At 36.7% G+C, this 27107-nt stretch overlaps 1 protein-coding gene across 3 annotated transcripts in view; it reads left to right on the forward strand.

Moving 5' to 3' along the window:
• ALDH1A2 (aldehyde dehydrogenase 1 family member A2) overlaps nt 1-27107 on the forward strand; it is a 112314-nt gene that overhangs the window by 27645 nt on the left and 57562 nt on the right. For 2 of the 3 annotated variants that reach the window (XM_032481094.1, XM_032481093.1), the window contains 3 exons: nt 21169-21273; nt 21453-21593; nt 24414-24543. In XM_032481094.1, the coding sequence (XP_032336985.1) occupies nt 21169-21273; nt 21453-21593; nt 24414-24543 (376 nt within the window). The remainder of the gene's footprint in view (nt 1-21168; nt 21274-21452; nt 21594-24413; nt 24544-27107) is intronic. The other variant, XM_032481095.1, reaches the window with a different exon arrangement.

A 27107-nucleotide genomic window follows, 5' to 3' on the forward strand; every position in this document is an offset into this window, starting at 1 on the left:
ATGGCATTTAACCATCACTATTGAATAATTATGCAACTTCAGTCTCTACACTTGTCTTGAGGAGAACAGACTTGCATGCTACTTTATCCTAATAGTGTCTTTAGGAAAAAAAAAATGTATAAACCAGCCCAGTCATCATGAATTGGCTTTCAAAAACCCACCTTTGTGATCTTTACTAAGTCAAAACACAACCAAATACTCTATTCATATCTCAGGGTACCTCTCTCAGATGTTATGAGATATCTGTTCCTTTCAGGTTTGGGAAGGAACACTTCTGTTTGGCAGAAGGCCTTTGTTGTAGTGGAGGACTGTCCTTGTTAGAGTTCTTAAAAGCGTTCCACCAGGAAGGGAATACAGTTTCTGAGATGGGGAAATAGATGACATTTCCTGACCAGGTGCCCAGAATTCTAGGATGCTATGAGATAGTTACAGAAGGAAATTGTACTTACAGGTTTTTTCCCCAAATGCCTGTGTGGTGTTTCCCTAATAAAATGCCATTACGAATTTTAATTTTAATTCCCTTTGGTGGGTAACTGTGAGCCTGACGGCTGTGATGGTTTCATAAAAACTGCAATTGATGCCTGCATTGATACCTAGATTCTAGAGAAAGGAACATATGACGAAGGAATCACTTTATTTCAGCGTATTTGTAACCAGCTCCTAAATCAATCAGGGTTGGCCATTCCCTTGCGCTTCTGCTCATTCAAAAACCAGCCCTTCTGTAAGAAGTCATTAGGAGAGGGATTGGTTTTGAAGTCCCTTTCCTGTACCCTCAGATACCAGCCTGTGGTTGTAAGAGTGCAAAATTGTTCTTTAATACACCTAGGAAATCATTTTCTACCTAATGATCACAATAGTATGGCTGCCATCCTCTGGCAGAAGTTCCTGCTTCTACCTGTGAGGAGAAGGCAGAAAATGTCCTGGAACCTCACCTCTGAGTGGGATCCATTGGGAATGTAAATCACCGCTGTTTTCCCAACACATTTTGCTGTCGAGAAAGGAAATGAAAAATTATTTTGCTGTCACTTGTGTTGATTGTGCTGAAGAAAAAAAGGACTCAAGCAAAATTCCTTGTGCTGAATAATTTTTAAAAGACATTGTGAGAGATGCTTTTATTTATGAAATCTGCTTTCTAGAGAAACGTCAACAAAATTTAAATTTAGAAAAAGCCCTGGGATGGGAATCAGGATGTGGGGTTCCAGTCCCTTTTCAGCCACTAATGGGCTGTGTGACCTTGGGCAAGTCATTGGACTTCTTTTCACAAGTTTGTTTATCTAACGCTTTCCATTTGCATAGATTATATCTATGGCCCTTTCCAGCTCTCTGAATGTATCTCTTCCTAACCAAAGCGGCATCTACTATATTTAGATCAAGAAATAAGATATTTATTTGTTAGTGCATTTTAAAATAGTGTTTTATTGTTTTAATAAGACTTATTTGTTAAAAGTATGAGCTCGGCATACTGCATATTTTCACAATATGAAACTAAGACCAGTTTTGGCGGGGAGGTGGGCCGTTTCCTGTTGTTCTTAGTGATAACTTTGCGTAGGTTTTTAAATGTTTGTTATAGGACTCTTTTCCAGCTAAATTTCACTTTTTCAAATGGTATCTTTCTAGCATACTAGTTGCATGTTCAAGTACTATACATAATTGGAAAAGAAGGCAATAACGTTTGACCCCAGAGAATGGACTCTGCCATGGGCGTGAAGATACATTATTCAAATAGTTATGAAACATCAACATGCACTTAGAAAAGGAGCAAGACAAACCTACAACGTCACAGAAACTCTGATAAACTCTCTTATTGAGTGCGCACTGGTGGTGACATGTGTTCTATATCCAGGACCTCAGATATGCAGAGCATTAGAACTAGGAAGTCCTTAGACTAAGATGACATCTTTCATTTAATTGGTAGTAGCTTTCTAAAGTGCCATGTTGAAAAGTAGTCAAAAGTTCAAGTGCAGAGTGTCATGATCAATTATCAGTGTCTGTTAAGGAGCTGGACAGAAGATTTGTATCACAGATGCCATCCACGAGCCTATCTTTGGTTGCCAAGTGCAGTATTCTCATGGACGAAACCGAGGGTTGGGGAAGGTGAGAGACTTGCTGAACATTTAGTGTGAAACCAAGAACAGAACACAAGTGCTTCATCTCCTCCTCTTTATTTCCCTTTGGAAGGAAATAAAACTGGTAAGGTAGTATCTTTGTATAAATAAGCTCCTAGGCATAGTCAGCTTAAATAATCAACTATAAAGTGGCCACACTACATAACTGGTAGTGGTTGAAGGAGGAGACTGCAGTTCCAGATCGGCTTCACATGTTTCAGGTCACTGAAGAAAATTCCAGTGTTCTGGTCCAGTGCCCCAGAGAAAAGTAGTTCCTTTTGAACCACCTTCATTCTAATGGTTTTTGGCAGAGTACTGTGGTACGGCAGCCTTTTTTAGGTTAAGTAAATAACTCCATTGTCTTGGTGATCACACTGGTATCCAGAATCATAATCTGGGTGAAAACTGTCTTAACCTCAATTCAAATAAGGAAGAGTAAGAAGCATGGTATTAGTGAGATGCTATTCAGGGTAGATTGAGGGGCCAGCTTCCCCAGATAGATGATTGTAGCATTCCAAGAACCTTGACTCCTGGAATTCAAAATATATATTGTTTTTCTTTTTGTTTGAAGAAAGAACTTGCTTCTCATGTAACACAAATACATATCAAACGTTTATGGAGCAACAGCTTCTTCACTGTTCCTTTTCTAGGTACTGGAGATACAAAAATGAAGATGACATCGTGACATAGTATTTGTCCTTAAGGAGCAAACAGTCTAGTGGGGGACAGAGGTGAAGTATTACAGGACAGTGTGATACTAGGCAGAAGTCAGAGGGCCAACAGTTAGCTCTGTCTAAAGGGATTTGGGAAGGCTTTACCGAGGGATTGTATTTGAACTGAGTTTTGAAGGATGAAAGATCCTGATGCTTTGTCAGGTAAAGAATGAAAGGAAGAACATTGTGTTCAAAGATCCTGATAAAAATTCATAGCATATTTGGAAACTGGTCTGGTTTTAGTCTAGGTAGTCATAAGGAGGAACTTAGATCCACGAATTTTAAATGACTAATCTCCTCATTTTGTGGCACACTGTAAGACACTGGTCCACACATTGGTTTCCCCACAGGCACCCACACCAGTCTGTGTTAAGATACAGATACATCCTTTATTTTTTAACATTTTTTTTTTATTGAGTAATAGTCATTTTACAATGTTGTGTCAAATTCCAGTGTAGAGCACAATTTTTCAGTTATACATGAACATATATATATTCATCGTCACATTTTTTTGTTCGCTGTGAGCTATGACAAGATCTTGTATATATTTCCCTGTGCTATACAGTATAATCTTGTTTGTTTGTTCTACATTTTGAAATCCCAATCTGTCCCTTCCCACCCCCCAGATACAGATATATCCTTGATGGGAAAATGGTGTTGTTTTTGTGTCTGTTTTTAATTTACATAAATGGTATTGTGCTGTAGATGTTATTGCAACTTAGATACTTGGCGATGAATGGCCAGTGGTGAGACTAGAAAGATCGGTTGAGACCAGATTATGAAGGAAACTGCCCCTTAGGAAGAAACGTGTTTAATTAATTTATTTTGAAACAGTTCACTTGGCCACTTGTCAGTTTTGCAGCAACAAGAAAATTGCACCAGGGCACTAGTCTGTTACAAACACCAAGGTACCAGACTGTGCTGTTTTGGATCCCAGCGCCACTGCATTCCTCGCCATGGCCAGTTCCTGTACCTCTCTGAGCTTCCACTTCCTTCCTCATCTATGAAACAGGGATGGTGACAGGGCCTACTGTATGTCAGAATTTTTAAGGGTTAATTGAGTTAATACATGTGACGTGTCTGGAACAGTGCCTGGAACACAGTAAGCACTCTCATGTTACTTTCATTATTATTCTCTTGATCAATTTGTGTTTTCAATTCTGACTCAACAGTAAATTTCCTAATTATGTTCTTTCTCCTGTCTTTGGCCTAACTGAACACAGATATTTAACTTAAGGTTATAGTTTAGCAGAGAAGGTGGGTAGCAACCAGTAACTTTGAGAGGAATGAAAAAGCTCTGTATGCAGCGTCGGAAGACCTAGGTTCACATTTTTGCCGTGTAAGTTATTTGCAGTATAAACTTGCACTTGTAACATAAACTTTAGTTTAGTCATCTTGCAGGGAAATACCTACGTCACAGATTCGTTATATAGATTAAATGAAATATTCGTTATAAAGATTAAATGTTAAGTAAATGGGAGGTACCTAATAATGTTAATAATCTGAATTATTTATTGAATGTGTGTTATCCGTGTACTTTGGATTAAAACGAATTCCTCTCCTGGGTGACCTCTCTGCAGGTTGCTTTGGTCTGCATGGTGTAGTTGAGCCTGTGTGGATAGATGTGCTCTGTTAGCACAGCCCTTGGAGAAGGACTTACTCATAAAACAATCCTGTCTTTCCACCTGTGGGTTCAGAGACGTGGTGCTTTCTCTGAAGCCCAAGTCCCCTCCTCAGAAGGACGTTCTCTTGGCTTCTGTCAGGCGGGTGTGGTTCTTTGGTTGGATTTATCTGAGGCACACAAATTACTTGTCTAATGTTTTATAAAATTAGAATGTAAACTATATAGTCCTTGACGCATATTCATTGTAGGTATTTAGTAAATACTTTTGAATGTTGTTTCCACATCATATTATGGGAGCTGTTCCTTTGTTGGTCTTCCCGACTACAGAGCTGAGCATTTATTTCAAGGGTAGAGGCTGATTTTATTTATTTCTGTATCCTCAGTGCTTGCCATATAGTAGGTGCATAATAAATGATTGTGAATAATGGAAAAATTAATAACTTTAAGGGAGATAGAACAAAGATGCTAACCACCTCCCCTTTCACCAAGATTGTCCTTTGTTTTTCTTCTTTCCCTCCCTTTACAGCTCCTCCCTTCCTCCCAGTAACTAGTGTTGTGAGTCACTAGCCTTAATTCACCTTTTTAGAAGATAATATTTCTTTCATTTCTCCTCTTCACAAAAATGAAAGGTGACATGTCTTCATATAAAGAAATGGCCTCAGCCACTTCTGGAAAAACTCTACTGGTTAATCAGTTACTTTTAATTTAAATATATATGCTTAATGCTGAATTACATTGTAAACTCCCAGGCTGATTTATGGCCTCAGTCTGCCTTAATTAACATCGATTCTAGGGGAATAGTAAATGGGAATGGCCTTCACAATTGAGGCTGAACAATGAACTCTCTGGGTGTTGTCCAATTTGTAACATGATTTACATGGAAGCTAGCCCTTCCTTTCCTGGGGTTATCCCTTTTTCATCTGGTGTTTAGGACGGGTTATATATAATCCATAGATAGGAACATTTGCTGTCAAATACTTTTGCTGATTTAGAGCTAGGCCACAAAATGGTCACTATTAATAAAGAAGGAGAAAAAAAAAACCTAATCTGAGGCTTTGCAGGGATTCCAGGTTCTTGCTATGTGTCATCGCTTGTCCAGTCTGTGGCATTTTTATGAAGTGGCCATAATGAAAGTCAGATTAAATGCACAGGATATATACATTTAATCAACAGCCATTGGAGTCTGTGGTGCTGGAACAGTTATAAGAGCCCCGTGAATGCAAATTTATTGCAAAAGAATCCAAGGGGTGAGGAATGAATGTCTGCTGAATGGTACTACCTGACACAGGACACCAAAAAACTTTCCAGAGTGAGTGATTTAAGTGTAAGGTTTGGCTTGTAAAGCTGCCAGCTGCTTGGTTTCAAAACTTGAAACATTTCCAAAACATTGGATGAGGCACTTTATATGTGCACTAGAGTAAATACTCTGGTTTTACTGCCAATTTAAATGTGCTCAGTTTACAGTAATGAGCTTGTATAGGCATTACCTTGTTTATAGAAAGTGGAACAGGAAGAAATGAACATTAACCATTACCAGTAGCAACTCCCATTGCCTTCTGCCACATCACTGATGGCAAGTGTAGTTTCTTCCAATTTGAGAAAATGTCACAACTGACATTGGTGTGTTTGTGGCTTTAATGTCAAGTTGCTTCAACATGTAACACAGTAACAAATGCTGTAATTCAAGGTGGCTCTGATAAGGCTGGTCAGACCAGTTGACTTTCTTACTATTTTTCCTAAAACAGATTCTCAGAAATGGGAATCATGGAACAGTAGAGAAAGTAGGTACCCTGATTACACATATTGAGTTTATTTTAGCCAAGTCTGTTTTCTACAAGCAAATCAGTGATGAGAGTCATTTGTTTTTTCCTAAAGAAATTATTTGGCTATGTTTTGGTGCTCTACGTGGAAGCAGTGGCCTTTGTCTTTTGGGATGACTGGTATAGGAACCCCTTTAGCCCTCTACATGCAGATATATTTAGCCTGAAAGACAATTTTCTCAGCCTGGGAAAGAAAGAAAATATAGAAATCTAAGGAGACACTAGTGAGCACAATGTCTAGAAGGGAGTAGGCACTCAATAAAAATTGTTGAAGGAGAGGGAAAGGAAGGGAAGAAGGAAAGGGAGGGTGTTTAATAGGAAGGGAGCATGGAAACCCATATTTTAAGAGAAATAGCCTCATGAGTTGAGCTGTGTTTAGACTCGACTTCTTTAAACAAAAAAGTCCCTACTGATTGCCAGGGACTCCTTGTCTTTATTTCTGTGTTTCTTTTCATGGCTTCTGAGAACGTTTTGGCCCAAGTACACATACTTATGAATATCTGGATTGTGCTACCCAAGGAATACCACACTTCCCCTACAGTATAATTCCTTCTCCATTGTGTGGGATACTAGCAAAATGCAGAGACTGACCAGCACCACGAGCATGGTATCTGGGTGCAAATAGCATGATTCTGAAGACACAAGTATATGGCTACCGAATTGTTCTCATGCCGCAGACTGTGTGTGTTTTCTAGTTGGTCTTGCTTTAATGCTTTTTCTAACAGTAGTTCCATGGTGCAAAAAAAGAAAAGAAAAGAAAGCTAGTCACTCAGCATTGAATAGTTCAAAATATTGCATGTCTGAGTTTTCCTGGCAGATGAGTTCCACCTCTGTTGGTTCTCCCTGTCGTACCCTCTCCTTCCCCTCCACCCCCACCTCCCTGTATCCTTGCTTCCTCTCTCAATTCATTGTTTCTCAATATGAAGTCGGTAAGGCTTGTTTTTCTCAGCCTCTTGTATTTAAACAGAACTATATTTTTTAAAATAAATACTTCTTTTCTAACTCTATTTTCAATATTCATTTTCCATTATCTTCTAAAAGTCTCCTCTCCATGTTTCCTGTACAGTGTTTTTCACTCCTTTTAGTTGCTACTCTTCCTAAATGTGATTAATTTATAACATATTTTTAAAATTCTTCTCTTTTTTCATGTCTTCCTTCTTCATATGACTCTATTTAACTAGCTTTATGAATTTCTGACCTGTTTTCTCTGACTCTATGGATTTTCATGATTATTTTTGGCCCTGCTTGCCTGAAGGCACGCTGCTTACTCTGAAGACAGTGCTGTGGTAGAGGCCAGTGCTGAGACCCCAGGGGTCGCTCAAGTGCTGGAGCTACTGGTAGAGTCCGGGGAGGGAAGGAGAGAAGCTAAACTTGGCTCTCTTCCTTCTCCATCACACTCCTTCAACCCGGGTATCAGATAATCTTTGAGAGGAGCTGAAGTCAAGGAAGAGGGGCTGATCAGGCCAGCTGAATAATTTTATTAGGGATAGGGTTTCTTTCTTCTGCCTTATCCTTTCCCTGCCCCAGGTCACACTCCCTCATTATTTCTTGTTTCCCTCAAGTGTTCTTTTAACATGTCAGCCCACACTGGTGTCACCCTTCTCCGAAGCGAACTCCTGTGGTGCTTATCTCTACCACTCATCTTGGTACTAAATCATAGAGTGTCTTACGTTATTTAACTTTCCTGAAAGTAATCTTGTCTTTGAAACATGATTATAAGCTCCAGGACAGCAGAGTACATGTCTTCTGTAGATTTTCAGTAGTACCTACAAAAAACTCCGTGTTTAGAATAGGCCTTTAATAAGCATTTTGCAGTTTTTCTGTGAAACAAATTTCTGTTCAATAATTCCTTTCCCTCTTAGTTTCAACTCACACTGGTTTTCTTCTCTCAAACCTGTTTCACAGAGGAGGGGTGAGAGAGTTTTGTAGCTCCCTCAATTTTATGAAGTGGTTGCATTGCAACTAAGAGCCGTAACTCCTTTTTAGACTCTTCTAGATTATTATTTTTAATTTATATAAATTAAAAGATTAATAGTTGCTGCCCATGATTTATACTTCTGACATTAAAGTAAACTATATACTCTAAAGGGTCCTTCTGTTACAGTGGAGCTAGATCTTGTATGAATTAGTGTGTGTGTATAAATATATGTACTTAAACTTCATTTTCCATTAATTTGTTGATAATGTATTGATCTTGTATCCTGGGACTTTGATAAATTATACTTAAATTATACTTCTAGCAATTTTTTGGTAGATTTTTTTAGGAATTTCTACACAATCAAGATGTCTGAAAATAATGACAACATTACTTATTTTTAACCTTTTTGCCTAAAAATATCTGATAATATTACAGTATTAAATAGAAATAGTAGGAGCAGCTATCCTTGCATATATTACTTTTAATGTATTGCTTAATTAAAAGAACAGTGATCTGAAAACGGATCAAGGAGCTGAGGGAAAATGCAAAAGCTGGGTTTTCTCTAGAAGCAAATGCTCTAGGAATAGTTAAGCTAAACCTCCACCCAACAACAGCATATAATATACATTATTATCAGGTTCACATGGAGCATTCATCAAGTTAGACCACATTCTGGGCCATAAAATACACTTTGACAAAATTCAAAGAGTAGAATTTTTACCAAAAATACACTCTCAGAACACAATGGAATTAAACCATAAATTAACAATAGAAAGATAACGTGGAAAATCCCAAAATATTTGGAGCTTGAGCAACACATTTCTAAATAACACATGGATCAAGGAATAAGTCTTAAGAGAAATTTAAAATATTTTGAACTAAATGAAAATACAACTTATCAAAATTTGTGGGATGCAGTGAAAGCAGTATTTAGAAGGAAATTTATTGAAGAGATAACATGTACCCCAATGTTCATAGCAGCACTGTTTACAATAGCCAAGACATGGAAACAACCTAAATGTCCACCATCAGATGACTGGATAAAGAAGCTGTGGTATATATTTATACAATGGAATACTACTTAGCCATAAAAAAGAATAAAATAATGCCACTTGCAGCAACATGGCTGGATCTGAGGATTGTCATTCTAAGTGAAGTAAGCCAGAAAGAGAAAGAAAAATACCATATGATATCACTAATATGGGGAAATCTAAAAAAAAAAAAAAGAAAAAAACAAAAAAGAAGACACTAATGAACTCACCTACAAAACAGAAACAGACTCACAGATGTAGTAAACAAACTTATGGTTGCCAGGGGGAAAAGGGGCATGAAGGGATAAATTGGGAGCTCGAGATTTGCAGATACTAACTACTATATATAAAATAGATAAAAAAAAATTTCGTCTGTATAGCACAGGGAACTATGTTCAGTATTCAGTATCTTGTAGTAACCTATAATGAAAAAGAATATGAAAAGGATTATATGTATGTATACATATACGACTGAAATACTATGCTGTATACCAGAAATTGACACATTGTAAACTGACTATACTTCAATTAAAAAAAAAGTATACAGGGAAATTTATAGCATTGAGTACATATGTTAGAAGGTAAGAGATAGTCTAAGCTTCTACCTTAGGAAACTAGAAAAAGAAGAGTAATATGAACCTAAATCAAGAAGAATAAAAAATAGTAAATTATAGCAGAAATCAATGAAATGAAAGACAGGAAAACAATAGAGAAAATCAATGAAACCATAGGCTGTTTCTCTGAAAAGATCAATAAAATTGATAAACATCTAGCCTGGCTAACAAAGAGAAAAAGAAAGAAGACACAAATTGCTAGTATCAGAAACAGGGAGAAGCCATCATGGACATTAAAAGAATAACAAAGGAATATTATGAGCAACTCTATGCCCACAAATATGATAACTAATGGACACATTTCTTAAAAGACACAGTCTGCCAAAACTCACCCAAGGAGAAATAGGTAATTTGAATAGCCTTTTATTTTATTGAAGAAATTGAATTTGTTGCTAAAAAACTTTCTCACAAAGAAAACTCTAGGCCCAGATACCTTTACTAGTGAATTCTACCAAATAGTTAAGGAAGAAATAATGCCACTTCTACACACAAACTCTTCTAGAAAACTGAAGAAGACAGAATGCTTCCCAGCTCATGCTTTGAGACCAGTATTACCCTGACTCCAAAACCAAAGACATCACATATAAAATCCCAACACCTACTAAATTGGTACCCAGTCTTAAGATAGTCATCACTTCTTGCCAGCTCCTTCACAATTCTTTTGAACGTAAGTTATCCTGACCCAGGACTTGGCCCTTAAATGGCCTCAAACTGTACTGCATGACCTTCTGCTTCCTGGTTCCAAATGTTTGGACCTAAGAGCATTTAATTTACATCTGAAGACTGGCTTGAAAAGATGTACTGGAACCCAATCAAAAGCCCTTCTCCTGAGGCCGACCTAAGAGACCTAGAAGGAAGGAATAGTTGATGGTGGGAGCTGAGGATGGAGACTCACATTGGCGAAGCCTGGATAGACCTGTATCTGTTTAAGAAATTGAATCAGTAATGAATAATCTCCTCAATAAAAAATGCACCAGTTCAGATAGTTTCAGTAGTGACTTCTATCAAACACACCGATTTTCTACAATCTCTTCCAGAAAACAAAATTAGAAAGAACAGTTCCTACCAGAAAGAACAGTTTCCTACAGGAAGGGAAAACTACAGATTGATCTCTCTCATTAACATTAATGCAAAACCCTCAAAAATATTAGCAGATAAAATCTAACAATGTGTGAAAAGTATTATATACCACAACCAAGTGGGGTTTAGTCCAAGTATACAGGACTGGTTCAACATTCAAAAATCAATTATTGTAACCTGTCACATCCACAGGCTAATGAAGAAAAATCATGTGATAATATGTGTATGTACAGAAATTAGCACTTGACAAAATCCAACACCCATTCATGTAAAAACTCTCAGCAAACTAGGAATACAAGGAAACTTCCTCAACTTGATGAAGAACATCTGTATAAAACCTATAGCTAATATCATACCTAATGGTGAGGAACTAGATGCTTTCCCTCTATGATTGGGAACAAAGCAAAATATTCTTTCTTCAATGTTGAATTCCTGTTCAACATTGTACTAGAAGTCCTAGATAATACAGAAAAAGAACTAAATGAGAAAAAGAACTAAAAGGTATACAGATTGAGAAGGAAGAAATAAAACTGTCTTTGCTCATGACATGATTTATATGTTGAAAAATCCCTAGAATTGACTCCCCAAACCCCAGAAAAACAAAAAAACCTCTAGAACTTATAAGTAATTATAGCAAGGTTGCATGACACATGGTTAAAATACAGAAGTCATTTGCTTTCTTACACACCAGTTGAACAATTGGAATTTGAAATAAGGAACACTATGCCACGTACAGTCCCACAAAAGAGAAATACTTAGGTACGAATCTAACAAAATATGTACAAGATATTTATGAAAAAGAATATAGAACTCTGATGAAATTAATCGAAAGAGATCTAGATAAATGGAGATACATCCCATGGATAGAAAGACTCAATATTATTGAAATGTCAGTTCTTTCCAACTGGATCTGTAGATTCAATGCAATCCCAGTAACAATCCTGATAAATTATTTTGTAGGTAGCAACAAACAAATTCTAAGGTTTATATCGAAGGGCAGAAGAGCCAGTAATATTGAAGAAGAGAAAAGCCGTAGGACTGACAGTACCCAACTTCAAGACTTCCTGTGAAGCTACGATAATCAAGACAGCGTGCTATTGGCGAAAGAACAGATGGAGAGTTCAATGGAATAGAGTAGAGAGCTCAGAAATAAATGCAGACAAATACAGTCAACTGATCTTTGACAAAGGAGTAAAGGCAATCATTGAGAAAGGATAGTCCTTTCAACATGGTGCTCAAACAAAGAGACATCCACATGCAAAAAAATGAATCTGGACACCAACCTTACACCTTTCACAAAAATTAACTCAAAATGGATCATAGGCTTAATGTAAAATACAAAACTATAAAACTTCTCGAAGATAGAATAGTAGCATAGGAGAAAATACAGATGATCTTGGGTTTGGCAGTGAATTTTTATATACAACACGAAAAACATGAACCATGAAAGGAGAAATTGGTATATTGGACTTCCTTAAAACAAAAAACTTCTGATCTGCAAAAGTGAATGAAAAGACAAGCCACAAACTGAGAGAAAATATTTACAAGACACATGTCCAATGAAGAACTTGTATCCAAAATATACAAAGAACTCTTAAAATTCAACACTAAGAAAACAACTCAAACAACAGGCAAAAGATCTAAGACACCTCATCAGAGAAAATACACAGCCAGCAAATAAGCATATAAAAAATTCTCAACACCGTATGTCATTGGAGAATTTCAGACGAAAACAAGATGCCTCTGCACACCTATTAGAACGGCTAAAATAAAAAACAAAACAAAACATAGCAAAAGAGAAAACCTGAAAATGCCAAATGCTGACAAGGATGTGAAGCAACAAGAGCTCTCATGCATTGCTGGTGGGAATTCAAAATGGTAACTCAACTTTGGAAGACAGTTTGGCGGTTTCTTGCAGAGCTAAGACTAGTCTTTCCATGTAATCCAGCAATCACTCTCCTAGGCATTTACTCAAATGAATTGAAAATTTATGTTCACACAAAAACCTGCACACAGCTGTTAATAACAACTTTATTCATGAATCCTCCAAACTGGAAGCAACCAAGATGTCTTTCAAAAGTGAATGGATAAACCAACTGGGGTACATCCATAAATTGAATGTTATTCAGCATTAACCGAAAAATGAGCTAATAAGCCATGAAAAAACATGGAAGAACCTTAAGTACAAATTGCTGAGTGAAAGCAGCCAGTCTGAAAAGGCTACCTACTATGTGATTCCAGCGATATGACATTCTGGGAAAGGCAAAGTGAAGGAGACAGTAAAAATATCAGTATTTGTCAGGGTTTAGGGGGAAGAGGGAAGGATAAATAGTGGAACACAGGATATTTTGGGCAGTGAAGAAAGTATTCTGTGTTAAGTCATGGTGGATACATGACATTATGCATTTTTCAAAACCTATAGAACTGTACAACACAAAGAGTGAAGCCTAATATAAACTATGGACTTTATCAATACTTGTCCATCAGTTGTAACAAATGTACAACACTAATGCAAGATATTAAAAGTAGAAGAAACTGAGGAGGGGAATAGGGGGTATGTGGGATCTCTCTGTGCTGTTTTCTGTGAACCTAAAACTTTAATTTTAAAAGCCAAGACAGAATGACCAGGCAGATTTGAAAAAGAACAAATCAGAATTTTTAGACATAAAAATATAAACATTGAAATTACCAGATTAGAGCCAAGTAAAGGGAACTGGATGATAGATCTGAAGAAATTATTCAACTGCAACACAGAGAAAAAGGAGTAGAATAGAAACAAATGTCTGTCAATAGAGGGCTGATTGAATAAATTTACATACACCCATGCACGCATATCCACACGTGCACACACACACCTATATATTTATGTGCATAAAATACATATTGGAACCCAAAGAAATCATTAAAAATATCCACAGTATATTGTTAATTTTTTAAAAAGCAAGTTCTAAAGCTCATGTAAAGTTTATCTTGTTTTGTGGAATTATATACATATATGTTTGTGGGCCTAGAAACATGTCTAGAAGGATGGTCATGAAGATGTGAACTTAATTATTTCTGGATGATGAAATTTGAGGTGATTTTGTAACCTTTTCTTTCCTTTCCTGTATAGTTTGAATTGTTCAGAAGAGTCTGTCGCACATTTACAAAAGCAACAAAGCTATATTTACATAAAATATTTTTTAAAAGAGATGAAAAATGAGTGGTTAAAAGACATTGATGATGGGCTAAAAAGGTATAACACTCAGAGTTCCAGAGCAGAGAATAGAAAGAATGATATTCAGGGAAATGGTGATAATCATTAAGAATATTCTAAGGGGAAGGGTACAGCTCAGTGGTAGAGGGCGTACTTAGCATGCATGAGGTCCTGGGTTCAATCCCCAATACCTCCATTAAAATAAATAAGCAAGTAAATAAATCTTATCACCCCCCCCAAAAAAAAACAAAAAAAGAGAAAACCTAAAGAATAATAAAGAACATTCTAGAACTTAAAAGACAAAATTCACAAATGCAGCAAGCACAATGCTTAACTATCAAGATAAAAAAGAAATTGATACGTAAACATATTGTGATGAAACTCAAAATACCGAGACAAAGACAAGATCTGAAAAGCAACCAGATACAAAAGGTGAATCATCAACAAAATAATGATCATCAGAGACTTGCAGCAGAGATATTTTGTAAACACCATTGCAGGAGAGAAAATACTGGAATAATATCCTCAAAGTTCTGTGAGAAAATAATTGTCTCGCTAGAATTGTATAACTTTCTAGGTGTATCTTTTGAGCATGAGGGTGTAGTAAATTTATGTTCAGATATGAGACTTTACCCCCAATAAATCTTTACTAAATGTAATTCTAAGAAATAAAATAAAAATCAAGAAATCTTCTATATTAGAAATCATTTTCTGTATTAAATAATAATTTTATAACAAAGAAACCCCTGGAAAAGAGCAATTAAATTTTGTGTTTTAAGTCCTTTGTAATTATTTGGGAGGAATTTTAAGTATATATTAACTTTAGACTTTACTTTGTTAAATATGAGTGATAAAATATCATGGATAACCAATGAAAGAATAGAAAGACTGTATACAACTTCCAAACTAATAAAAGAGGGAAATTAAATTGTAAAATGAACAAACGTTAATTAAGTTTTAAAAAGAGGCAAGAAAGGAGAAAACAGGAAGTCAAATAAAACAAGACAAATAGCACTAAGTCCAAATATCACAAAAGACATAATTTAACACAAAATATGATGACAATAAATACAATTGTATTAAACTTGCCAGTTAAAGGACAGGGATTTTCATATTGAATGAAAAAATATAGCTGTAAAGCATTTAAAGAGACACATCAAAATGGTAAAGTCATAATTGAAAGTAATAGGATGGGAAAAAATGTGTCAGGAAATACTAAAGAAAAGCTTAGGTGGCTTTATGCATATTAAACAAAATAGTCTTTAAGACACAAAGCTTTTTTTAGTAATAAAGGAGGTCACTTCATATTGGTAAATAGTTTTATTTTATCAGAGAATCTAATAGTTACACTAAAATTCACTAATAAAGTAAACTAAAATTTATAAATATAAAAATGAAGCACAGGGAAATATACACAAGATCTTATCGTAGCTCACAGAGAAAAAAATGTGACAATGAATATATATATGTTCATGTATAACTGAAAAATTGTGCTCTACACTGGAATTTGACACAACATTGTAAAATGATTATAAATCAATAAAAAATGTTAAAAAAAACCCCCAAAAAATGATAGAACTAAGGGGTGTATTGACAAATCTGCCACCAAAGTGGCAGACTGCAGCACAGCTGTCTAATTGTCAGTAGGACAAGCAGACAAAGTGTTAGTAAAGATCAGTTTGTCCATTACTGGTGATGTGAACTTTAGTCACTTGATTAAGGTGCTGTCTGCCAGGTTTCTCCAGTGTGAAGTTACCTTTTTCCTCTTTGTAATTAATAAGAATCTTAAGGGGAGATACTTTGAGATTACATAAACATCCAATTTTTCATTATACTTTTACCTACTAATTTTACCATCCACTGACAATATTTGCCTGAAGCAGTTATTATCGTGCTGTTTGACAAATGATGATAATCTAATTGTCATTCCTTGTCAGTAGTCAAACAACTATTAGTTTGAATTCTGCTGTTAAGAGCTTTTCCTTATCTGCCATTTATTTATTTATATATTAAAAATGTGTATTATTATGGACTTTTGGATGCCTGTTTTGTTCTTAAGGTAATAATCTATTACTACCATTATTTATTTTGCTGCTCAAATTATCCCAGTATTGCTCCCATTGGGAGCCCCTTCACGTTGGCTCCTGTGTTCTTTTGATATATCGCTGTCAATTTTTGAGCATGTACTTGATTTCTGGCACCACAATATTCCAGGATCATCTTGTGCTTTCCCTGCTACAGCCCTGAGGTAAACTGTTTCTTCAAGGAGGCCTGGTTAGAGAGGATCACATTAGACAGCATTCAAAACTTTCAAAATTGCTCAGAGAAGCTGAAAACTTTCAGGTAGTTTGGAGGTACTTGCTTTCTTGTGTGCCAACAGAGTTGTCAGTATAAGTTTTTTAAGCGTCATAAGGCTAGGTCTATGAAAATAGTAATGCAATAAAAATATCATATATTTTAACCTTCAGCATACCAGGAAAAATAGTCATCACATTTACCATCTGGGCCCAGTGGAGATTATATAGCTTTAAAACTTTAAGTTGTTTTTTGAAAAATTTAAAGAAGTAAAAGTAAAGAGATAGTGAAAACAACAAAACAAGAATTTTAAAATAACAAACCAAAATTTTCTTCCGTATTTTCTGGGTGTTGGAGGTATATGTACATGAAATGAGCCATGGCCTTTGAATGCAGTTATCTGCTCATGAGTTATCATGTTTGAACCTGGAAATGTTTATGTTATAAATAGTGATTGGAAATTCTAAGCACATCCCTAATAGGTTACTTTTAAGCACATCTCTTATTGTTACTTATTTTTACTTTTGGTTCCTCATATTTGCATTATCATTATGTAATACTATTGAAAAATTTGAAGGCTCATAATTTTGTAGAAGAGAGCATGGCCATCTTTTTGTTGTAAACTACAAAAACATTTTCATTTTTAGTTTTATAAATGTAAATTAGATTGATCAATCCAATGAAATTTTTTATTTCCACCTAATATCTATCCTTCCAATCATAACCTTTTGTGTGTACACCTGTCTTCAGTATTTGTCCATTTGTGAATCATATCAAGTAAAATTTTTCCCACAAATATAAAAGATAAATTAATTGTTAACATATTCTTTTATCAAAACAAGATGGTCCAGAGTTCTTGTTGCAAAATACTAAATGATTAAGTCCTTATTGAATGACTAACTGGGTCATATTTCCTTTTTGTGTTTTTAAGCGTCTTGTTTGCTCTTTGATTCTTGTTAGAGAAAATGTATTTATTTATCCTAAAGACTCATAGTCCAAGATTTTGCTTATATAGTCAGTTTCACCCTCATCAGTAGACTCTCTGATGTTTCTGTCTCTTTGCCTTCATCTCTGACTCATCTAACAATTGTGAAATGTCTTTCTCTGTTAATTTTCTTCTCTTTCTCATTATGGACAGAAATGAAAAATTCTGAATTCTTAATTATGTTCGGTAAAAGCTAAAAAGAAGATGACAGAGATGGTGTCTCCACCATTCTTTTATACTCTTTTGAGAGATGATGCATTACTTTGGGCAATATAATAACAAAACCAAAAGATAATGAAATATTGGTGATGTATTCATTTATTTCTGAACAGTTCCGTAATTTTTGTTTCCTTTTTATTTTAGGTTTTTTAAAAAGCATACTTAGAAATAATTGATGAGTGATGATGAAATAATTCCTAATGATGAAGTAGCAAAGTGTTTCAAGATACAGGAAACGATCACTAAGATCTGATAATGTACTTTATTTTATTTTATTATTTTGGGGGGATTGGATAACATTATATCTTTATTTTTCAATACTCTCTAACTAAAATCTTACTTCTTTCATTTATGTAAGTAGGCAAAAAACCACAATAGTGATAGTGTATTTTCACTTTATCATCATTAGAAATCACAAATATTTTCATACCACGATACAGTTATAGTTACATTGCTTTCCTGCATTCTCTATTTTGCTTGTTTTCTGATCAACACACGGAAGGAGGTGAGCCAAAGGCAGCCCCATAATTTAATGTTCTTATTTATGCCAAGCAACAATAACCTTCACACTGGATAGATCTGTTAAAAATTTAAACAATTTTAATGCCTTTATTTTAAGTTTATAATCTTCTTATTTGATGTGTTAATAAAGGCATACATATATTACTATTCTACAAATTTGTTTTTGATAACTGTATTTCAAAATGATTTGTTTCCTTTGTAACCTGAAATATTTTATATATTAGAAAAGATTATAAAATCAACTATACTTCAATAAAAAAATTATTGAAAAGGGATCTGTAACTTATACTAGCCTGTCAGTAGGACCTGCCCTGAACTAAACAAAATCAAGAATCTTCCAGAAAGATCAAAGGCTGGTGCAGGGTGTAAGGATAGATTATGGTGGGCAACTAAATGTATCGATATCAAGGAATGTGAGTTTCATATCCCAGGGCAATAAGACATCAGTGAAATATGTTTTTAAGGTAAAAATTTTATTGAACTTAACATATAGATAGAGAAGACTATTTAAGTGTATTTTTTCCAAACTTCTATATAGTACCATAATGTGTATATATATATATATATTTTTTTTTTTAATTGAAGTACAGTCAGTTTACAATGTTGTGTCAATTTCTGGTGTACAGAACAATACTTCAGTCATATAGGAACATACATATATTCGTTTTCATATTCTTTTTCACCATAAGTTATTATAAGATATTGAATATAGTTCCCTGTGCTATACAATATAAACTTGTTGTTTATCTATTTTATATATATTAGTTAGTATCTGCAAATCTTGAACTCCCAATTTATCCTTTCCCACCCTCTTCCCCCGCTGGTAACCATAAGTTTGTTTTCTATGTCTTTGACTCTGTTTCTGTTTTGTAAATAAGTTCATTTGTCTTTTTTTTTTTTTTAGGTTCCACATATAAGTGATATCATATGGTATTTTTCTTTCTCTTTCTGGCTTACTTGTATTTTAGATTAATAAAATGATCACTGGACCTAAATGATAGCAATAAAAGAATTAATTTTATCCTATTAAAAATAAGTAATTTTTCTCTGATCTTTGAAAGACCTCCAAGATACAATAAAAGTCGTGAAATATCAATCCTTACATATAGTTATAAATGTTCAACAAAGAAGCCTATAAACTTAAATTGGATCTGATTATGTTCCAGGGGTGAAGAAGTTCTAGTCAAATAGTCAATAAAAGGAGTAAGGAATATTGGCAAGACCCATTCTCCCTTAAACCTGGTAATACTCTAGAAGTGAATTTTTTTTAATTAATGTATAGTCAGTTACAATGTGTCAATTTCTGGTGTACAGCTAGAAGTGAATCTTTAATGAAATTAACCTCTTAATTTTTTCCCCATTTGTCACCTTGGAGGTTTATTGTGTTTCCAAATAGTATGCAGATTTGAAGAGCTGTGAATTGTTAGGAAATTTGTTAAGTTGAATGAAAAGAGAACTAGACCGGGACTCCAAGAATTACAGATCTTAACTTAGGGTTGGGCACAGTTGTGTTTCTTTGGGCTGAGCAATTCTGGAAGCCATGGTGTGGTGGAAAGAGCAGCAGCCTGCGTCAGAGCCATGGTGAGAACCTGCTTCTTTGGACTTCTAACCTCCCTCAATTTTTTCATCTTCAGTAGAGATAATAAAATCCTGTCATTAGGGTTGTTGTAAGTATTTAATGAACTACTGGAGACTGTTCAACTTGGAGGGCTAGAACTCTTAGTCATCTTTATCTCTCCTGTGTCTAGAAATACCTACACATTTAATGAATACATTATACAAATGAATACGTTATGTTAACAAACGACATATGAAAAACTGTAAAACGTGCAATTTCAAGGTCATCATATTTGTGCTCAATACCTTTGTATTAAGTGCTTTTACAGAGGTAAGGTAATTTTTCCCCTTATCTTAAAAAGCCTTCAGGAAAAGACTCCTTCAGCCCAGGCTCACTGTATTATTAAATCAAGGAAAAAGCAAAGCTTTGAAATAATCTGGAACTTAATATTTAAAATTGCAGATCTACACTCACTTAACCTTGTCTGTGATTATTCAAATGCCAGGCAGTAGCAAACCAGTTTATCATTGTGTTTGTTCTAAACTGACTGACTCATAAGTTTAGAAATTTTTGTGGTTGTGCCATAAATTTTATAGAGTAAAATATCTTTGTGTATGCTTTGAGCTTTCATTGTCCAAAAATATTAGTTTGGGTTTCTCAATAAAATTTTTAAAAATGTCTTTGTCTATATTTTCCCTCCTCCTTTAAACCATATCTTACAAATCTTCTGAGAAGTTGACTTGAATAATTTCTTAAGCCATTATTCTCCTTGCCATTTTAATATAATCTTCATTTCCTGTATAAAGAAACCAAGGCTCTCACGAAGTTCTAGAGAGACCAGTTTGAAAGTTATAGGCCTTTTCCCTTTGCTGAGCCAGAGAGCCTCTCCAGCAAAAGGAAAGAAATCTGACTTGGATTTACACATGTAACTTGTTTAACGCACCAGTTGGTTTGGTCAGTCGTTGCTCAGTTTGGAATCTGACTGTAAATTAGACAAATGCTTATTCCAGCACACTTCAGGTTTCCCTGTGAGGTCACTTATGCCTCTGACAGAGAAACTAGTATCCAAGGCCTGATGATTGTCCGTTTGATCCACGATTTACTTTTTTGAGATATTGGTCAGGGGTTGGACTCTAATACTTTCTTACCCTCAGTGTATGGTTTATATATATGTGAGACTCTCTGTCCTCCCTTCCTTGTTTGGCTCTCTCACTAGTTGACAGGTTCAGTAAAGATAAGAATTATATTTAATCTCTGGATGATATTGAGGTAAAAATACCATAAAGGAAATTCCTGAATTGGAGGTGAGGCTGGACTGCACAATAATCAACGGTCTCGTACCTCTTCAAATTCCGTACTTTAACTATATGTATACCAGCAAGCAGATAGAGAAAGTATTACTACCATGGTGCTTCCGTGTAACACTCCACCACTGGCTGGCTTCCTGCACTTGTCTCACGGACCCCATTCTGTTGTCTGCTCCCTTAGATCTTTATTAACAACGAGTGGCAGAACTCAGAGAGCGGCAGAGTGTTCCCTGTCTATAATCCAGCCACAGGAGAGCAGGTGTGTGAAGTTCAAGAAGCAGACAAGGTACGTCCGTCTTAGAAAAAAAAGTTCCCTATGAGATAAGTACCTTGAGACAGCAAAGCACTAAACATGCTCTCCAGACATCACCACTGATGTCATTAGTCACTTTTTGTGAAAGCAAGTGGTTCTTGCTTTATTTGCAGCATTGCCTCTCTTCACTTGTGCCTCTTCCTCTCTAACAGGCAGACATAGACAAAGCAGTGCAGGCAGCCCGCCTGGCTTTCTCTCTTGGTTCAGTGTGGAGAAGGATGGACGCTTCAGAAAGAGGACGTCTGTTGGATAAGCTTGCAGACCTGGTGGAACGAGACAGGGCAGTCCTTGCAGTAAGTAGCCTGACAAAACATCGAGTCTTTACCCCTAGCTTACCATTCCATTGAAATCTAGATTCCTCAGGCTTTCTGAAAATATGAGGTGAAGCAAGCCTGGGGAACAAGCTACGGGGTTTGGCTTTTGGGGTCACATGGGGAAGTGGAGGACCAGCTGAGTGTCTCTTCTTGCTGAATTTTGAAGGACAAAACCATAGCTTCCCATGACTGGAAAGGACCTTCCTGCTTTCCTTGTCCCCCTTCCTCCCATCCTCAGCAAACAAAACAAAACAAACACAGTCAAGCAACAGGAGACTCATCATGCTGCTTGCAGGAAACCAATACCAAATGACTCTTTTGGCAAGCAAGCAGGACCAGTTTTACCTCTCCAGAGTTAGCCCTCTTGACTAAAGAGAAGCCTTCAGAAGCAGAGGGCATGGCGTGGACTTCCCGCATACTTCTGCTCCCTTTGTTCTTCTGTCACTTTCTACAACTAGTTAGCAGAATGAGCATTATGATCATTTTCTCATGTAAGGAGCTTCTGCTCTCATAGTGGTTTGTTGTCGCTGCTGCTGTTTTTAAAGTAGAAGTCAGTTTCTCAGAGAATACAAACTTTGTAGAAACCAGGGATCTTCACCTGCATGACCAGCAGTTGATCAACTACGACCTAGGGCATCTTTGTTCAGTCAGGGCATTCAAGCCATGGATGCTGTGTCCTGCTCTCTGGTTGGGAAAGCAGGACGCTGTTGGGTTTGCTTTGGGAAGGGACGGTTTGGGCCCTTCCTCAGTGTCTTTTCTACCATGGCTCTCCCTCCTCCAACCCCCCTGGGGATCTGTTTATAGTGTGGGAACCAAAATGAATCATTAATGGAGGTGGTTTGGAACTCTTGCCATATATAACATTAACTTACCTATAAAAACATTTTCTAGTTTGGTATTTCAAAGAATACTGTTTCCAATGAGGTGTTTATACATATTGGGAAAAAGTGTTTCATGGTGAAGTAACTCCTTAGAGATTCACAAGACATTGAGCATATTAAAGACTCTGAAAAGCCCTACTCAGTATTTCTCAAGCCTTTTGGAACCGCAACACTATTTTTCTGGCTAACCTATCAATATTGTGCGAAATAGAATTCTTCGGAATACCTTGGGGGAATACTGGTCTATATGCTGTCTCGTCACTGGATTATGATTTCTTTGAGAGTGAAAACTGTATTTTGCTCCTTTTTTTTTTTTTTTTTTTTTTTGTAATGCTAGCACAGTTCCTGGTACATAAGTGGTGATTGGGGCATGTTGATGGTCTGTAAGTGTCTGTTTAATTGAGTTAAATCTGTACAATATTTGCAACATTAGATTAGCAGTATTTACTAGATAATGATGTAGTTCATTTCTGTAGTTACATTTTCATGTCATGAAATTCAGATGCCATCCATTTTCTGACATATGTCTCACTGTGGTCAAGTCCTTTTCCCCTACTTTTAAACATTCTCAAGCCATGCCACGAGAAGGGTGAGTTTTAATGAGTATCCTCTGGAATACAGGGGAGCTTCTGACCAGAAAACTGAAGTTACTGCTGTACCCAGGTAAACACAGTTGAAAATAAACCTCGGGCTGGCGACTCTAAGGTGAGTTTCACTGGTGTCAACAGCTCATAGGGATGAACCATTTAGGTAGCCCAGGTTCTGGTTATTGACTGCACTTCAGTCTGTGCTGCCTACACCTTGGCTCTGGGCCACCTGCGTGGAGAATGTAACACTCATCTCATGGACGTATATTTATACTAGTTTAAACTTTTTAGACTATTTAATCTGAAAAGAACTGGGAAATAATTTGATTCCCTGTAATGGTGAGCCAATACACAGTGATAGGTCACATGATATTATAAATAGAGTCCCATCTTATACACATAGTAAGTGAATAAAGTCAGAGTAAGTAACAGTATTTTCATGTCATTGAATGGAGAATATTTCAGTTTTAATTTTGTCGCTCAAATACTTTTCATACCAATGTGTGTTATAAAATGTCTTTGAAGAGAAGGACATGCGGTTACAAACATAGGTTTTTATTTATTTTATTTGTTAAATTTGTAGCACCTTCAATATTTCTCAAGTCAAAATTCTCTTTTCTCATTTTATTGTGTTCTTTTATAATTCTTTCTGTTACCCTATTTAGGAACATGTCGTTAAAATAATAATGTTTGTAATCTTAAACTGCTTAATAAGTCTAACTCTATTTTTATTAAATGGACCAGATACTTCATTCTTAATAGATAATGGTCGTTAACATAAATATTTACAAAAAACCAGCCCTCAAGTTGTTACAGTACGAGCTTCCCGAGAGGAGACCTTGTTTATGTGCTGGTAATAAATAAACTCACTGTGCACTGTGGCTATTCCATTTCTCAGCAGGGGTCTTGGCAGCTGTGGAGAACATTTTATATTCTCATCAATTGCATAAAAGCCCATGTCCCTGCTCCTCTTTATAGATTCAGATTACTGGTGTAGACTCCAAAAAATCCCCATACAGCTCTGATCATTAATATAACAGAAGCTGGTCTGACAAGCAGAACACTTCTTTATCACCAGTTGTGTTTATATTTTGGGATGGTGGTTACTGGAAACACAGACACAAGAACATGCACATATATATTCATTGTGGTTTTTACTGGAAACTAAACTAAATGAGTGGTACTAAAACTCTTTTCATTTGGGAAATCAGAGTTGACCAGGTATGCATCATTATTCTGATCCATTTGTATTCTCACTTCTCCTTTTGCCTTCTGCTCCGGAAATTATTTAGTGTATCACTGGAACGTTCTCTCCATTTCTTTTCCTACAGACCATGGAATCCCTAAATGGTGGCAAACCGTTCCTGCAAGCTTTCTATGTGGATTTGCAAGGCGTCATCAAAACCCTTCGGTATTATGCAGGCTGGGCTGATAAAATTCATGGGATGACCATTCCTGTAGGTATGTGAAATCCAAGTACATTGAAAAGAGAAACTGAGGCTCCATCAGAAACACAGTTCCACCACCAAACACAGATAGCAGTCACATGGAATACAGATCTGAGCACACTTGCAACAGCTTGAACTAAACAACCAATGAGACAGAATATGCCACTAATTCTAAAAATATCCCTATTTCAGTATGTAAACAGTTCACATATAGGTGCGGGGGCAGGACACTTACATCAGTACGCCAGTCAGCTGACGAGCAGGTATGCGATTGTCAGCTACAAAGTGCTCAGCACTGTGCTGGGTTAGGGGTGTGGAGAGGCGTTGAGTGTGGGGAAGTTACACTGACACTTTTTTTTTCTTTTAAGATCCAGGTTAGGAGACAAAACCAGTAACACAAAACAAAGATCTCCACAGGAGAGTTACACTTATGTGCTAAGTCGTGTGGCTTGGCCTGTCAGTGCTGTAGCCCTTGAAAGAAAAGGGGAAGTATCCACACAAGGTCAGTGGAAAGGTCTGGAGCTGAGCATGAACGCTAGCTGTAGCTAATGCCAAATGCAGTGCCTTCACAGCAGCCCCGAGGGCAGGCACCGTTATTAACATCCTCAATGACAGAGGAGAAAGCCGAGGGCTAGAGACGTTAGTTTTCCTGATTCACCACCAAATAAATTGTTGAGTCAAAACTTTGACATCAGTGCCTGGTGTGTGTCTTCACTAGAGGATCCTGGGAAGAAGAGGTATTATGACAGGACAGGGGCCACCTGAAAGAGATATGAGGACATTGGCAGTGGTGAATAGATAGAGAGAAAGAAAATACATGTTTGTGAGTGTGCCAGGTACTCTACCCATGTTCTCTGGAAAACAGCTTGCTTTCTGTGCGCTCGTGAGGAAGAGTGGAAAGTGCTGCTGGGAATTACGGAATGCCCAGTTCGGGCCTTCCGAGGCTGAGGAGGATTGGTTTGCCAGAAAAGCGGATGGTTGGTTGATAGTGTGGATGGCTTAGAGCAGTGCTTCTCGAACTTTAACGCACACGCATATCACTTGGAATCTTCAAGTGCAGATCGAGGGTGGGGCCCGAGTTTCTGCATTCTTACCCAGCTGCCAGGTGACGTCTGTGCTGCTGGTTCTCTGCCTTGAGTAGTGAGGAGAGGCTTCGGAGACCAGCACTGACCAGGTGGCCATTGTGATGCCTCATTTAGGCAAGAAGAAAAGAAGTCAGAGTGGAGAAGGGACATAAGTGAGACTCCAAAGGACTATTTTAAAATCATCTCCGTGAGTGATGGCGACATGTGGAATGTTAGTCTTTAGAAAATGATTGTCTGGTTATAGGGACTCTTCTCTGCCATCCAGAGGGTTCCCATGCTCAGCAGACTCAGAAAGATGGAGATAATTGCTCTTAGGGAATGTCAGAGTCTTAGTTCAGTCCTGGCTCTGGGGTATCACAGAGCTGCTGTTCTCCGGCCTCGTGTGTAGGATTGGGGAGTGGCCTCAGTGAGCAGAGCTGTTATTTAGTATAAGCCTGGGAGTTAAAACCTTTGTCAGAAACAGGACATGTGTGACACAACATTGTAAAATAACTATTACTCAATAAAAAAATGTAAAAAAAAAAAAAAAAAACAGGACATGTGTCAACCTTTTTAGGTTGGCCTCTCCTGTTTCAGTGTAGAAAGGAAGTTACCAGAATCAAAGGCCCTGGTTCTTTTGCTCCCCACCGCACCTGCCATTTCACTGTTAAGACAACAAATATGTTTCAGGTATTTAAACATCTTTTCAAATAATGTACAGATATCTGAGAAATAAGGTGAAACAAAAGACTGTACACATAAATTTCTATTCAGCTCAACAGTGTCTTGGTTTTCGTTTGCCTCCTTAGGAGAGAAGACCTTGATTGATTAGATAAAGGTTTATTGGAATTTCTGATACTGTTTGACACTTTGCTGTTACTTTGGCCGGAGAGGTGGTTGATCCATAAGCTTCCATAAGCTTTTCATCTCATGCTCTTTGGAGATTTTGAGGATGTTGACCTAGGAGTTAGAAATACAGGGCTTTCACAGTAGTCTCTCCCACCTTTGCTCGTAAACTGGTGTCCAGCCAAGGGAAAAAAAAAATGAGGAATTCTCTTAAATGCTAAGTAATTTTTGTTTCCCTGATTTTTCCTAAAGTGCATTTAGAAGGATACCAGGGTGAGTGACTCTCCAGGGAGTCAGAGCTGTAGGCAGAGCTCCTACGAAGCTGGGGGTCTGGGGTGGGAGAGCTTTCCTTGTGGTCCCTGAAGCAGGTAAAGGAAGGATGGAGATAAACGTGAACTTGGCAGCTTTCCTCTCTGTTCCAGTTTTAGATACATTTGGGCATGCCTGTAGGCTGTTGAGAATTCATCTCACAGCCCCTCTGGCTACTTTAGTGCTTAGGGAATCTAGCTGGCTCAACCAGGGGGATCAGAGTGGAAGATCAGGGAAAGGGAGGGTCATTATTATTCACTTACTTATTCTCAAATTTGTTCAATCTACTTGTGCTTTGTCATTTGTAACTTCGTATTTTAATATCAGTTTGATTTTTGTCAGTATTCTTGTCTGTATT

Source organism: Camelus ferus, chromosome 6 (assembly GCF_009834535.1).
Source record: "Camelus ferus isolate YT-003-E chromosome 6, BCGSAC_Cfer_1.0, whole genome shotgun sequence".
Lineage (NCBI taxonomy): Eukaryota > Metazoa > Chordata > Mammalia > Artiodactyla > Camelidae > Camelus > Camelus ferus.